Source organism: Neoarius graeffei, chromosome 11 (assembly GCF_027579695.1).
Source record: "Neoarius graeffei isolate fNeoGra1 chromosome 11, fNeoGra1.pri, whole genome shotgun sequence".
Lineage (NCBI taxonomy): Eukaryota > Metazoa > Chordata > Actinopteri > Siluriformes > Ariidae > Neoarius > Neoarius graeffei.
Genome location: NC_083579.1, coordinates 8,225,524 through 8,242,050, shown reverse-complemented (window position 1 = coordinate 8,242,050; position 16,527 = coordinate 8,225,524). Strand labels below are relative to the sequence as shown.

At 38.1% G+C, this 16,527-nt stretch overlaps 1 protein-coding gene across 1 annotated transcript in view; it reads right to left on the bottom strand.

Annotated features, from left to right (window-relative positions):
* The window catches only part of ryr2b (ryanodine receptor 2b (cardiac)), a 210,519-nt gene that overhangs the window by 167,491 nt on the left and 26,501 nt on the right, over positions 1 to 16,527 (bottom strand). Inside the window, exons 10-15 of the mRNA XM_060933368.1 lie at positions 13,719 to 13,875; positions 13,173 to 13,343; positions 12,946 to 13,067; positions 9,251 to 9,434; positions 8,985 to 9,120; positions 8,355 to 8,450 (exon numbers count right to left, since the gene is read on the bottom strand). Coding sequence (XP_060789351.1) covers positions 8,355 to 8,450; positions 8,985 to 9,120; positions 9,251 to 9,434; positions 12,946 to 13,067; positions 13,173 to 13,343; positions 13,719 to 13,875 — 866 coding nt within the window. The remainder of the gene's footprint in view (positions 1 to 8,354; positions 8,451 to 8,984; positions 9,121 to 9,250; positions 9,435 to 12,945; positions 13,068 to 13,172; positions 13,344 to 13,718; positions 13,876 to 16,527) is intronic.

Below are 16,527 nucleotides of genomic sequence, written 5' to 3'. Positions count from 1 at the left end.
GATGATGATGATGATATTGTTATTGTTGATGGTGTTGATGGTGTTGATGATGATGATGATATTGTTATTGTTGATGGTGTTGATGGTGTTGATGATGATGATGATATTGTTATTGTTGATGGTGATGATGATGATGATGATATTGTTATTGTTGATGGTGTTGATGGTGTTGATGATGATGATGATATTGTTATTGTTGATGGTGTTGATGGTGTTGATGATGATGATGATGATGATGATGATGATATTGTTATTGTTGATGGTGATGATGATGATGATGATGATGATATTGTTATTGTTGATGGTGTTGATGATGATGTTGTTGTTAATGGTGTTGTTGTTGATGATGATGATGATGATGATGATATTGTTGATGGTGTTGATGATGATGTTGTTGTTAATGGTGTTGTTGTTGATGATGATGATGATGATATTGTTATTGTTGATGGTGTTGATGGTGTTGTTAGGACTAGGACTGTTTTGGCCTCTAGAGGCCGCTGTTATTTCCTTTTCATGTCGTGTTTATTTTGGCCTCTAGAGGCCGCCACTGTTCCTGTGTCTTGTGTTTGTGTTAATTGCCTAATTATCTTCACCTGTGTCCTTAATTAGTTTGTCTATTTATACCCCTGAGTTCAGTCCTCTTGTCACGGAGTCTTTGTGCTGTTATGTTTATCTCCAGTTTCCTTTGTACTGTGTTTTTTGATCTTCTTAGCTTTTGTATTTTTGCACTTTGCTTTTCTTTTGGATTTTACTCTTTGGGTTTTTTTTTGTCTTTTGTTTTGCCCTGTATATAGTGTATATAGTTTAAATAAACCTTTTGATTCTTTTTCTACTTCCGCCTCACGCCTCTGCATTTGAGTCATCCCCCTGGTGGCCTAGTGGGGGTTTGCTGGATTATCACACCAACGAACCAGGTTCGAATCCCAACAAAACCCTAACAGAAAAACAGTCTGCCACGAGGAGGGGTAGTCCCAGGGAGCAAGTCGATGGCACAGTCGTAGGCCCGGTGCGGAGGAAGAACGGCGGCCCTGCTCTTGCTGAATACCTCCTTGAGATCCCAGTACTCTGTGGGAACTTGAGATAACTCGGTGAGATCAGGGGGCTCGGCAGGAGACACAGGAGAGCTAGAAAGCAGACAAGAGGCATGGCATGCAGGGCCCCATTCCACAACCTGGCTTGTTACCCAGTCTATGCGAGGGTTGTGGCGAGTAAGCCAAGGAAGGCCTAGAATAACTGGGAACTCAGGTGAAGGAATCAGGTGCAGGGATATTTCTTCCTTGTGACCTTGAGACTGGAGGAAAACTGGAGAAGTAACTTGGGTGACTCTTCCATCACCTAACGCTTGGCCATCGAGGGCAGACACAGACAGTGGGACTTCAAGAGGTGCAGTTGGAATATTGATGCTTTGGGCGAAGTGAATATCCATAAAGTTCCCAGCCGCCCCTGAGTCTATCAAAGCTTGACAAGAGTGGACAGACTCACCCCAGGAGATGGAGACCGGGATGTAGATTCCTTGGCCAGGGAGTCCGGGAGAGAGGGTAGGCCCCGTCACAACCCTCCCTCGGCTGGACGGGGCGGTCCTTTTCCCAAGAGTTCGGGACATGATGCTCGGAAGTGACCAGGCTTGCCACAGTAGATGCAGCACTTGTCCCTCCTTCTGCGCTCCCTCTCAGATGCGGAGAGGCGAGTACGACCCACTTGCATGGGTTCTGGACAGTCACTGAAGGAGGTAGACGGTCTCCAGGTAGAGGTAGGGAGGCTGGGGGGGCTCAAGGCTTGGTGGCGTTCTCTCATCCTGTTGTCCAGACGAATAGCATGTGAGATGAGGGTTTCGAGGTCACTTGGGCATCCAATAGAGGCCAGACCGTCCTTGATGGGGTCAGACAGACCATGGTGGAAGGCTGACACCAGGGCAGTCTCGTTCCATCCACTTACTGCTGCGAGTGTTCGGAACGAGATGGCGTAATCTGCGACGCTTCCTCCTTGCCGGATGGACATGAGCTTTCGGGCTGCGTCGGTACTGATGTCTGCCTGATCGAAGACCCGAAGCATCTCTTCAGAAAACAGCTGGAAATCAAAGCACTCAGGTCCCTGTCTTTGCCAGATAGCAGTAGCCCAGGCTCGCGCCTTACCAGCTAATAAGGTGATCACAAAGGCAATCTTGCGGCGATCCGTAGTGTAGGTGGTAGGCTGAAGCTCAAAGGTGAGTTGACACTGAGTAAGGAACTCTCGGCACTCACTGTGCTTGCCGTCATACCTCTGTGGTGCAGGAAGGCTGGGTTCGCGAGGTGAAGAAGGCAGCATTGCAGGAGGCACTGGAGCAGGAGTGGGAGCTGGATCAGGAGCAGGAACTGGATCAGGAGCAGGAGATGCAGGCAGAGATGTCAGCTGTGCCAGGGTTTTCCCAATTTGCTGAAGCAGTTCCTCGTGGCGAGCGAGGGCCTCACGTTGGCTGGTGAGCGTACGTCCATGAGCGTCCATGGTCGCTCCGAAGCGTGTCAAAGCTGCCATAATTCCCTGAAGGTTGGCCAGGTAGACAGTTGAAGCAGCTTCTGCTGAGTCGGTCATGACGGAGTCTTTCTGTTAGGGTTTTGTTGGGATTCGAACCTGGTTCGTTGGTGTGATAATCCAGCAAACCCCCACTAGGCCACCAGGGGGATGACTCAAATGCAGAGGCGTGAGGCGGAAGTAGAAAAAGAATCAAAAGGTTTATTTAAACTATATACACTATATACAGGGCAAAACAAAAGACAAAAAAAAAACCAAAGAGTAAAATCCAAAAGAAAAGCAAAGTGCAAAAATACAAAAGCTAAGAAGATCAAAAAACACAGTACAAAGGAAACTGGAGATAAACATAACAGCACAAAGACTCCGTGACAAGAGGACTGAACTCAGGGGTATAAATAGACAAACTAATTAAGGACACAGGTGAAGATAATTAGGCAATTAACACAAACACAAGACACAGGAACAGTGGCGGCCTCTAGAGGCCAAAATAAACACGACATGAAAAGGAAATAACAGCGGCCTCTAGAGGCCAAAACAGTCCTAGTCCTAACAGGTGTTGATGATGATGATGATATTGTTATTGTTGATGGTGTTGATGATGATGATATTGTTATTGTTGATGGTGTTGATGATGATGATGATGATGATGATGATATTGTTATTGTTGATGGTGTTGTTGATGATGATGATGATGATGATGATATTGTTATTGTTGATGGTGTTGTTGATGATGATGATGATGATGATGATGTTATTGTTATTGTTGATGGTGTTGATGATGATGTTATTGTTAATGGTGTTGTTGTTGTTGATGATGATGATGATGATGATGATGATATTGTTGATGGTGTTGTTGGTGATGATGATGATGATGATGATATTGTTATTGTTGATGGTGTTGTTGATGATGATGATGATATTATTGTTATTGCTAATGGTGTTGATGATGATGATGATGATGATATTGTTATTGTTGATGGTGTTGATGATGATGATGATGATGATGATGATATTGTTATTGTTGATGGTGTTGGTGATGATGATGATGATATTATTGTTATTGCTAATGGTGTTGATGATGATGATGATGATGATATTGTTATTGCTAATGGTGTTGATGATGATGATGATGATGATATTATTGTTATTGTTGATGGTGTTGATGATGATGATGATATTGTTATTGTTGATGGTGTTGATGATGATGATATTATTGTTATTGTTAATGGTGTTGATGATGATGATGATGATGATGATATTGCTATTGTTGATGGTGTTGATGATGATGATGATATTGTTTTTGTTGATGGTGTTGATGATGATGATATTATTGTTATTGTTAATGGTGTTGATGATGATGATGATGATGATATTGTTATTGTTGATGGTGTTGATGATGATGATGATGATGATGATGATGATGATATTGTTTTTGTTGATGGTGTTGATGATGATGATATTATTGTTATTGTTAATGGTGTTGTTGTTGATGATGATGATGATGATGATGATGATGATATTGTTATTGTTGATGGTGTTGTTGATGATGATGATGATGATGATGATGATATTGTTATTGTTGATGGTGTTGTTGATGACGATGATGATGATGATGATGATATTGTTATTGTTGATGGTGTTGATGATGTTGTTAATGGTGTTGTTGTTGATGATGATATTGTTATTGTTGATGGTGTTGATGATGATGATGATGATGATGATGATGATATTGTTATTGTTGATGGTGTTGTTGATGATGATGATGATGATGTTATTGTTATTGTTAATGGTGTTGTTGTTGATGATGATGATGATGATGATATTGTTGATGGTGTTGGTGATGATGATGATGATGATGATGATATTGTTATTGCTAATGGTGTTGATGATGATGATGATGATATTGTTATTGCTAATGGTGTTGATGATGATGATGATGATGATGATGATGAAGATTATATTATTGTTATTGTTGATGGTGTTGATGATGATGATGATGATGATGATATTGTTATTGTTGATGGTGTTGATGATGATGATATTATTGTTATTGTTAATGGTGTTGATGATGATGATGATGATGATGATGATATTGTTATTGTTGATGGTGTTGATGATGATGATGATATTGTTTTTGTTGATGGTGTTGATGAAGATGATATTATTGTTATTGTTAATGGTGTTGATGATGATGATGATGATGATATTGTTATTGTTGATGGTGTTGATGATGATGATGATGATGATGATATTGTTTTTGTTGATGGTGTTGATGATGATGATATTATTGTTATTGTTAATGGTGTTGATGATGATGATGATGATATTGTTATTGTTGATGGTGTTGATGATGATGATGATGATGATATTGTTTTTGTTGATGGTGTTGATGATGATGATATTATTGTTATTGTTAATGGTGTTGTTGTTGATGATGATGATGATGATGATGATGATGATGATATTGTTATTGTTGATGGTGTTGTTGATGATGATGATGATGATGATGATGATATTGTTATTGTTGATGGTGTTGTTGATGATGATGATGATGATGATGATATTGTTATTGTTGATGGTGTTGATGATGATGTTATTGTTAATGGTGTTGTTGATGATGATGATGATGATGATGATGATGATATTGTTATTGTTGATGGTGTTGATGATGACATTATTGTTAATGGTGTTGTTGTTGATGATGATGATGATGATATTGTTATTGTTGATGGTGTTGATGATGATGATGATGATGATGATGATGATATTGTTATTGTTATTGTTAATGGTGTTGTTGATGATGATGATGATATTGTTATTGTTGATGGTGTTGATGATGATGTTATTGTTAATGGTGTTGTTGATGATGATGATGATATTATTGTTATTGCTAATGGTGTTGATGATGATGATGATGATGATATTATTGTTATTGTTGATGGTGTTGATGATGATGATGATGATGATATTGTTTTTGTTGATGATGATGAAGAGGAGGAGGAGGAGGATATTGTTATTGTTGATGGTGTTGATGATGATGATGATGATGATGATATTGTTATTGTTGATGGTGTTGATGATGATGATGATGATGATGATATTATTGTTATTGTTGATGGTGTTGATGATGATGATGATGATGATATTGTTATTGTTGATGGTGTTGATGATGATGATGATGATGATGATGATATTATTGTTATTGGTGATGGTGTTGATGATGATGATGATGATATTATTGTTATTGGTGATGGTGTTGATGATGATGATGATGATGATATTATTGTTATTGCTAATGGTGTTGATGATGATGATGATGATGATATTATTGTTATTGTTGATGGTGTTGATGATGATGATGATGATGATGATGATGATATTGTTATTGTTGATGGTGTTGATGATGATGATGATGATATTATTGTTATTGTTGATGGTGTTGATGATGATGATGATGATGATGATGATATTGTTATTGTTGATGGTGTTGATGATGATGTTATTGTTAATGGTGTTGTTGTTGATGATGATGATGATGATGATGATGATGTTATTGTTAATGGTGTTGATGATGATGATGATGATGATGATGTTATTGTTAATGGTGTTGATGATGATGATGATGATGATATTGTTATTGTTGATGGTGTTGATGATGATGATGTTGATGATGATGATATTATTATTGTCATTGCTAATGGTGTTGATGATGATGATGATGATGATGATGATGATATTATTGTTATTGTTGATGGTGTTGATGATGATGATGATGATGATGATGATGATATTGTTATTGTTGATGGTGTTGATGATGATGATGATGATGATGATATTGTTATTGTTGATGGTGTTGATGATGATGATGATGATGATGATGATATTATTATTGTTAATGGTGTTGATGATGATGATGATGATATTATTGTTATTGTTAATGGTGTTGATGATGATGATGATGATGATGATGATATTATTGTTATTGTTGATGGTGTTGATGATGATGATGATGATGATATTGTTATTGTTGATGGTGTTGATGATGATGATGATGATGATGATATTGTTATTGTTGATGGTGTTGATGATGATGATGATGATGATGATGATATTATTGTTATTGTTAATGGTGTTGATGATGATGATGATGATGATGATGATATTATTGTTATTGTTGATGGTGTTGATGATGATGATGATGATGATGATGTTATTGTTAATGGTGTTGTTGTTGATGATGATGATGATGATGATGTTATTGTTGATGGTGTAGTTGATGATGATGATGATGTTATTGTTATTGTTGATGGTGTTGATGATGATGAAGTTATTGTTAATGGTGTTGTTGTTGATGATGATGATGATGATGATGATGTTATTGTTGATGGTGTTGATGATGATGATGTTATTGTTATTCTTGATGGTGTTGATGATGAAGTTATTGTTAATGGTGTTGTTGTTGATGATGTTATTGTTGATGGTGTTGATGATGATGATGATGATGATGATGATGATATTGTTATTGTTGATGGTGTTGTTGATGATGATGATGATGATGATGTTACTGTTATTCTTGATGGTGTTGATGATGATGATGATGATGATGATGATATTGTTATTGTTGATGGTGTTGTTGATGATGATGATGATGATGATGATGATGATGTTACTGTTATTCTTGATGGTGTTGATGATGATGAAGTTATTGTTAATTGTGTTGTTGATGATGATGATGATGATGATGATGATATTGTTATTGTTGATGGTGTTGTTGATGATGATGATGTTATTGTTATTGTTGATGGTGTTGATGATGATGAAGTTATTGTTAATGGTGTTGTTGATGATGATGATGATGATATTGTTATTGTTAATGGTGTTGATGATGTTGATAATGATGATGATGTTATTGTTAATGTTGATGTTGTTGTTGATGATGATGATTATGATGATGATGATGATGATGATATTATTGTTATTGTTGATGATGATGATGTTATTGTTAATGCTGATGTTGTTGATGATGATGATGTTATTGTTATTGTTGATGTTGTTGATGATGATGATGATGATGATGATGATGTTATTGTTATGATTGATGGTGTTGTTGATGATATATTGTTATTGTTGTTGATGATGATGATGAGGAGGAGGAGGAGGAGGATATTGTTATTGTTTATGATGTTGATGTTGGCATTGTTGATGTTGATGATATTGATATTGTTGTTGATGTTATTGATGTTGACATTGTTGATGTTGATGTTGATGATGTTATTGTTAATGGTGTTTTTGATGATGATGATGATGATGATGATGATGATGATGTTATTGTTATGGCTGATGGTGTTGATGATGATGATGTTATTGTTATGGTTGATGGTGTTGTTGATGATGATATTGTTATTGTTGATGATGATGAAGAGGAGGAGGAGGAGGATATTGTTATTGTTGATGATGTTGATATTGTTGAAGTTGACGATATTATTGTTATTGTCGATGATGATGTTATTGTTGATGTTGATGATATTGATATTGTTGCTGATGTTGTTTATGTTGACAATGTTGATGTTGTTGATGATGATATCATTATTGTTGATGATGTTATTGTTGATGTTGATGTTGACGTTGACATTGATGATATTATTGTTGTTGATGTTGATGTTATTGTTGATGTTTTTGATTTTGACAATGTTGTTATTGTTGATATTGTAGCAGGTGTTATTAAATGTTATGAAAGTGAATAGTAATCCATCTGTAAATCCGAAACCAATGATATAATCGTGTACCAGTGAGTGTGAAGCTTGTCTCAGTTGGTTGTGTTACCTGTATGTAATGATAAAACCCACCAGTTGAGGCCTCGAGTCTCTCCAGTCTGCTGATCAGCCAGTCCAGAGAGCTGGAGAACTGAGAGCAATTCCTCTGGTTCCCCCGGATCAGCGCCGCTACAGGGAAAAAAAAGTAAGTAATTTGAATAATTCACACTATGATACCTCATTCATCTCATTTCATCTCATTATCTCTAGCCGCTTTATCCTTCTACAGGGTCGCAGGCAAGCTGGAGCCTATCCCAGCTGAACTACGGGCGAAAGGCGGGGTACACCCTGGACAAGTCGCCAGGTCATCACAGGGCTGACACATAGACACAGACAACCATTCACACTCACATTCACACCTACGGTCAATTTAGAGTCACCAGTTAACCTAATCTGCATGTCTTTGGACTGTGGGGGAAACTGGAGCACCCAGAGGAAACCCACGCAGACACGGGGAGAACATGCAAACTCCACACAGAAAGGCCCTCGCCGGCCCCGGGGCACTATGATACCTGTTGAATTTATTTGTATTATATTTAAAAAGATTATTTAGTCCCATTTTTACCTTAAAGTTCAGGCTACTATAATAATAATAATAATAATAATAATAATAATAATATCAGATATTTTTGTTTTAAGACATAAGAATGCATTTTTTATTACCCAGAAGCTCATAGAAGGAGCTCAAAATGGCTTCCCATGTGTCTCCTGCCTCTTTCCCAGCAGCCTCAGCAAACTGGACCGCACTGCTATACTGGTGCAGGTGATCAATGCAGTCTAGGACTAAAGTAATTACACCCTGAGAGAGAAAGAGAAATGAGCTCCACAGGTTTTTGGCTCACCCATACACAAAAAAAATTGTAACCATTTTGTTTATTTATAGATTTGTTTATGATATTTATATATAATACTTTTGCAGCAGATGTTACCTCTTCCTGGAACAGGTTCTGTCGGTTCTTTAGTGCTCTGCTCCAGTTCTGTCTGGTCTTGTGACTCCTGAGTTTGTCAGGCAGCCGGAAATAACCAATCAGATCACACAAACTCACACAGAGAGTTTCTATTGGGAGGTCCATGGTTGGAATGTTGGCTCGGTCATTGAGCTCGTCTAATCTCCTGGATAAAATAAAACACTGAATTTTATTTACAACATCATCCATGAACTCAGCAGAACTCATATAACACCTAGCTACATGACATGATAGACCAATATGGAGGAATAGTGAGATAAGGAAATCTAGATATAATAGGTCTCAAAGTTAATAAATGGCTGAGCAAAAAAAATCAAAATGGACACAATTTTCCAAAAAAAATTAAAAATAACCAAACTTCATAGCTGAACACTGTAAAGTTATAAAAGACAGCAAACCTCTTGGATGACCAGAATTAGTCATTAGACACTTAATGTTAAATGTAAAAGGGAAAAAAAAGATGGCGAGCATTAATAAGTGTAAAATCTTGCAAATATATTGCTGAAGGCAGTCCAAGTTCTCAACATCACTTTAAATATTGGTTTAATAAAATTAATAGTTATTCCATGAAATCGAGCCGTACATGAGCTGATGGTTATCTGCCGTGTACGACGAGATTGAGTGGAATAACTTTTTTATTCTATCCACATTCACTGGATTTTCAGAAACAGAACGTTTTTATTTATTGCAAATTCCATAAATGAAACCTTTATCCAAAACGTCCGACAAAATCATTTCCGCTTAGAATGTAAACAAACCGGCGAAATGACAGGAGCAATTTGTGAAAAATGCAATAATAATAATAATAATTCTTGAAAAAATATAAAAAGATATATTCCTACCATCAAATACTTTCATACCATATTTTGTTGCTTTTTTGTATTTTTGGGGTTTTGTTTTCGAGTAGAGTTTTTATTTCATCCTCGGTTGGTTCAGCAACACGCTCCGCCATTTTGTTTTTCTCTACACACGGTATATGAGCAGAGAGCTGAGTAACAGAGTAGCCAATCAGAGCATGGGATTGCTCATATCCAGTGAATGTAGATAGAATAATAAAAAATGGCTTCCACGTTGATTATTGAACAGCTTAAAAAATAGCATCTGATCCAGCACATCCGATTCGTATGTGGTCCATTCCCCAGTGCTGGAACGCTGCTTTGTTTGTTTCATTCACATTGCCATGTGTGTTTGTTATGATTCTTGTCTCCGCCTCTAGTCTGTGTTCTAGTCTTGTTGTGAAGTCTTGTCAATATCGCTAAACCATTTTTTAGCATTACTGATCCTTGGTTTTTCTCATGGTCTGTCTTTCCCATATTCAATGTCTTCCATTTCCTGGTTGTAGACCTTCGCCTTTTTTTCCTGCATGATGGATTATCATTGTTTGCTGCTGGGAAGCCATGACCTAAAGGTTAGAGAAGCAGCTTTGGGACCAAAAGGTTGTCGGTTCCATTTCCTGGACCAGCAGGAGTGGCTGAAATGCCCTTGAGCAAGGCACCTAACCTCCAACTGCTCTCCAGCTGCTCTGGGTATGTTGTACATCGCTCTGGATAAGAGCATCTGCTAAATAAATGCTAGTAATGTTTGATTTTATTAGCCTCGTATCTGGAATTGTCTATGAGATTAACCCCACTTGTGTCCTGTGTTGAAACTGTGTTCAATTTAATGAAGTAACTAAATCAGGGCCATGAAATCATAATGCGTGTGCAGGATATAATTTATTATTTTCTTATTGCTATTTTGTCAAATTAATAAAATAATACCAGTGTTTTTGTTTATTTGATTAGCTCGTCTGGAAAGAAAACATGGTTTGAAGGATAAGCTGACTTAATGAGCTGTCCATAAACAATTGATCCTTGAGGTAAGCAATGCACAGTGTCTTGCAAAACTATTTATCCCCTTGGTGCTTGTCCTGTTTTGTCGCATTACAAGCTGGAATTAAAATGGATTTTTGGGGGTTAGCACTATTTGATTTACACAACATGCCGACCACTTTAAAGGTGCAAATTGGTGTTTTATTATGAAACAAACAATAAGTAAGATGGGGGAAAAAAAACAGAAATCTGGAGTGTGCATAGGTATTCTCAGCCCTAAGCAACTACTAAGCACTACTAAGCAAGCAACACGAAAACCAAGGAGCCTCCAAACAGGTCAGAGACAAAATTGTGGAGAAGTATAGATCAGGGCTGGGCTATAAAAAATATCCCAAACTTTGAATATCCCACGGAGCTCCATTAAATCCATTATAGCACAATGGAAAGAATATGGCACCACTACAAACCTGACAAGAGAAGGCCCCACCCACCAAAACTCACAGACCGGGCAAGGAGGGCATTAATCAGAGATGCAATAAAGACAGCAAAGATAACACTGAAGGAGCTGCAAAGATCCACAGCGGAGATTGGAGTATCTGTCCATAGGACCATTTTAAGCTGTACACACCACAAAGCAGGGCTTTATGGAAGAGTGGCCAGAAAAAAGTCATTGCTAAAAGAAATCACGTTTGGAGTTTGCCCAACAGCATGTAGCAGACTCTCCAAACACATGGAAGAAGATTCTGTGGTCAAATGAGACTAAAATTGATCTTTTTGGTCATCATGGGAAATGCCATGTGTGGCGCAAACCCAACACCCTGAGAACACCATTCCTACAGTGAAGCATGGTGGTGGCAGCATCATGCTGTGGGGATATTTTTCATCTGCAGGGACAGGAAAGCTGGTCAGGACTGAAGGGAAGATGCATGGCACTAAATACAGGGCAATTCTGGAGGAAAACCTGTTTGAGTCGGCCAGAGGTTTGAGACTGGGACGAAGGTTTACGTTCCAGCAGGACAATGACCCTGAACATACTGCTAAAGCTACACTGGAGTGGTTTAAAGGGAAACATTTAAATGTCTTGGAATGGCCTAATCAAAGCCCAGACCTCAATCCAATTGAGAATCTGTGGCATAACTTGAAGATTGTTGTACACCAACGCAACCCATCTAACTTGAAGGAGTTGGAGCAGTTTTGCCTTGAGGAATGGGCAAAAATCCCAGTGGCTAGATGTGCTAAGCTAATAGAGACATACCCCAAGAGACCTGCAGCTATAATTGCAGCAAAAGGTGGCTCTACAAAGTATTGACTCTGAGGGGGGTGAATACCTATGCACACTCCAGATTTCTATTGTTTCATCTTAATTATTGTTTGTGTCACAATAAAAAAAATTACCTTTAAAGTTGCCTCATGTTGTGTAAATCAAATGGTGCAAATCCCCAAAAAATCCATTTTAATTCCAGCTCGTAATGCGACAAAACGGGACAAACACCAAGCGGGATGAATACTTTTGCAAGACACTGTAAAAAAAAATTTAAATAAGCAACACTATTAATTAATGAATGTCATATTTATACATCTAATATTGGCCTCAATGGCATTCCTTAGTTTTTTAATGTGTTTCTACAGAAGTAAAATATAAATCAGCGTGACATATTGTGGTTATATTAAACTGTCATACACACTAGAGGCTGAATGCAAGATGCATTCAAGAAAAATGGGTGTAATTTTAAGTACAGAATTGTCTGAATACAAATGGGCACAATCTTGTTATTAAACCCCAACTCTGGATGAGTAACTATACTATTTAAACCCTACACAGGAACTAGAACTGATCATTTCTACCGTATAAAGCGTGTAAACAGAAGAGTTGAGCTTCGAATGAGACTGGCAGCTTTACACTCCTCCATCTGCGAGCGAGAGAGCGTGAGTCCATCATCCATGTGACCCTCTGAATGGAGGATGGCCTGGAAAAAAATCAAAAAGCTCCCTGTTATATTAGTAATACTTATGATATCTATGTAAGAACTGTAAAACATTTTCTCCCAGACTGCTCGTCTCTTTCTGTTTACCTGTTTATGCGGCTGCGTCTCTTTCCTCCTCTTTGACTCGCTGGTTTGGTAGGTGAGCCATAAACCGGAGTCCACATGCTGGACTAAACAGATAGAATCACCGTATTTGATCTCCGGCGTTCCCATCCCGTCTTTCTTCCAGACACGGTGTGGGAAATCTTGGCCAATGTCCTACAGAGGCACACGGATGGGGATTAATATCAGATGTTTTACTGCATCCCTTTTTTCTTTTGACGCATCTACTAAGATGTTTACTTCAACATTTGTTGTTTTCTCATTCATACTGTATATATTAGTCTTTTAATTTTCATGTCAAAGTTGTCCCATGCTCAAAGGTGACATCATATGAAATATGACAGAGAAGGAAAAAACCCTGTTTCCTTCTTTAGTCCGTATTTTCTATCCCTAATTTTTTTTCCAGGCTTAAAGGCAGTGGTATAGATCCATTAATATCAAAGTCACCTTTGAACCTCAGTCGCCACCTCTGAACACAGCACTGTGAATTTCTCAAATCTTAAGCAAAACTCTAGCTAGTTGTCACATGACCTTTGTAGGGCGGAGACAGAAGGTGGTGGATTTGACCGCAGCATGCTCTCTGTCCAGGAGCAGAAGGCCACGGTCCGGGGTCAGGCCCAGGTATTTTCCTGTGGTCACATGATACAGACGGAATGGCTCCGCCCAGTGAATGTGACTCCCACTCCAGCTACACACACACACACACACACTATATCAGTATACTGTATTTAGTATAAGAAGCTTAATCAAGCGTGTAATTTGTCCAGATCGAGCCAGAGCTAAATAACACATTGACATGTCCAAAAGTTTGAGTTCCCATGTTGAACAAAATTTTATCATATTATTTTTAACAAGAATATTTAACAATTCTTCAGTAAAAAAAAAATCAAATAGACGTGATCAATGTGATTTTATTTACTCAGAGCAGTCGAGATAATGCATACAGGTGTAGTGAGGATGAAAAAAATGAAAAAAGATGTAGTCGGTAATTTCTAAAAATGATCATAGGCTTAGTAATAAACATAATAAACATATCATTTGGAAAATACCTTAGCAAAACTCATATTCTATGTTCTATATGACTGAAAAAAGTGAAAGATTGGATCAAAGTTTTTAAAAAAGTATTATATTGTTTTATATATATTATATACAGAGAGAGAGAGAGAGAGAGAGAGAGAGAGAGAGAATATTACACGATTGCGCTATGATATGAAGTTTATCTTCGAGTGGTGAATGTATGTATCACGAGTGAGCTAAGTGAACAAGTGATATATTATTCAACATGAGAAGATAAACTTCATATCTTCACACCACTGTGTAATGTTCTTTATATTATATGGACACATCCACAAAAAAAAAATGCAAGTTAATCAAAAGAATTTTAATTTTGAACTGGTTCGCCATTTTGACAATGCACATCTAGTCAGCGGGAAAACACTGGGAGTGATGTCATCAGAGTGAAATATCGGGATTTATTCTATCCACATTCACTGGATATGAGCAATCACACATTCTGATTGGCTACTCTACTACTAGGCTATCAGCTCATATACCGTGAGTAGAGGAAAAGAAAATGGTGGCGTGTGTTGCTGAACCAACTGAGGACAAAATAAAAACTCTACTCAAAAACAAAACCTCAAAAGTTGTTATCAAGTATTTAAAAGAAACAGAAATACTGTAGCTAAAAGAATATAGTTGGGGGGGGGTTTCGCCTCCAATATCCAATATCTCCTGTTCCACACTCCAGCCCAGTCGGTGGCGGTAATGCACCTTTAAGTTGATTTGCCAACTGCCAAAAAAAAAAACCTAAAGAAGAAGAAGAAGTAAACCCCAAAAAATCCAAAAAAAACAACAAAATATGGACTGTAAGTATTTGATGGTAAGAACACGTCTTATTTATTTTTCAAGGATTATTCTTATAGCATTTTTCACAAATTGCTCCTGTCATTCCGCCGGGTTCTTTAGATTCTAAGCGGAAATGATATTGTTGGACATTTTATAGAAAGTTTTTATTTATTAATTTGCAAAAATTCATCTAATCTCATCTCATTATCTCTAGCCGCTTTATCCTTCTACAGGGTCGCAGGCAAGCTGGAGCCTATCCCAGCTGACTATGGGCGAAAGGCGGGGTACACCCTGGACAAGTCGCCAGGTCATCACAGGGCTGACACATAGACACAGACAACCATTCACACTCACTTTAGAGTCACCAGTTAACCTAACCTGCATGTCTTTGGACTGTGGGGGAAACCGGAGCACCCGGAGGAAACCCACGCGGACACGGGGAGAACATGCAAACTCCACACAGAAAGGCCCTCGCCGGCCCCGGGGCTCGAACCCAGGACCTTCTTGCTGTGAGGCGACAGCGCTAACCACTACACCACCGTGCCGAATTTGCAAAAATTAAAAATCAAAATGCTCTGTTTCTCAAAATCCAGTGAATGTGGAGAGATTAAAACAGTTATTACACTCAATCTCATCGTACTCGGTGCTACGTGCCTCGTCAGCTATCAGTTCATGTACAACTCGATTTCGTGGAATAACTGTTATTATTTTTTTCGCGGTCCAAATCCTGCGCTCTGATTGGCTGGCGAGCGGGTCCGTATCCTATGGTACGGACCCAAGTTATGGACCCCGGTTACAGACTTCTGGCAACTCGCTCGTTCACAACAACAACAAACATAGTAGCATTTTTTGTCAACATTTATCTTTTTTATAAGATTTATTTATAAGATTATCAAAAATCTTATAAACTTTTGCCAGCATTTCTCAGGAGAATAGCATTAATTTTACAGCATGGATAGCGATAATGACGGTTTTCACAGCGAAAGCGAGTTTTACTACCCTGAGGAAGAAGAAATAAAAAAAAACATTTCAGGAAAAAGTGGGCGGTGGCGTAGTGGTTAGCGCTGTTGCCTCACAGCAAGAAGGTCCGGGTTCGAGCCCCGGGGCCGGCGAGGGCCTTTCTGTGTAGAGTTAGCAATAACAACAGTGTTCACAGCGAAAGCGAGTTTTACTACCCTGAGGAAGAAAAAATTAAGGAAAACATTTCAGGAGAAAGCTAAAAACCTCTAACTTGCTAACAGTTTGATCTCATTAGTTAATGAGGCCCATTTTGGACTGTGTTATCCTAATACATAATATTACGTGAGGTAAAAACTTTAAACCAGTACAATCTCTTCTTCAAAGTTTCACCAAATGGCTTTATTTATGCAATATAAAGGTCATAATACTGTATAACTTTGGTCGAGCAAAAACATGGCTGAATCCTGAATGACTCCTATTTGTATAAATAGGGGACTACATAGGCGGCAAAATGTAGTTTTTTTTTTTCCTGCCA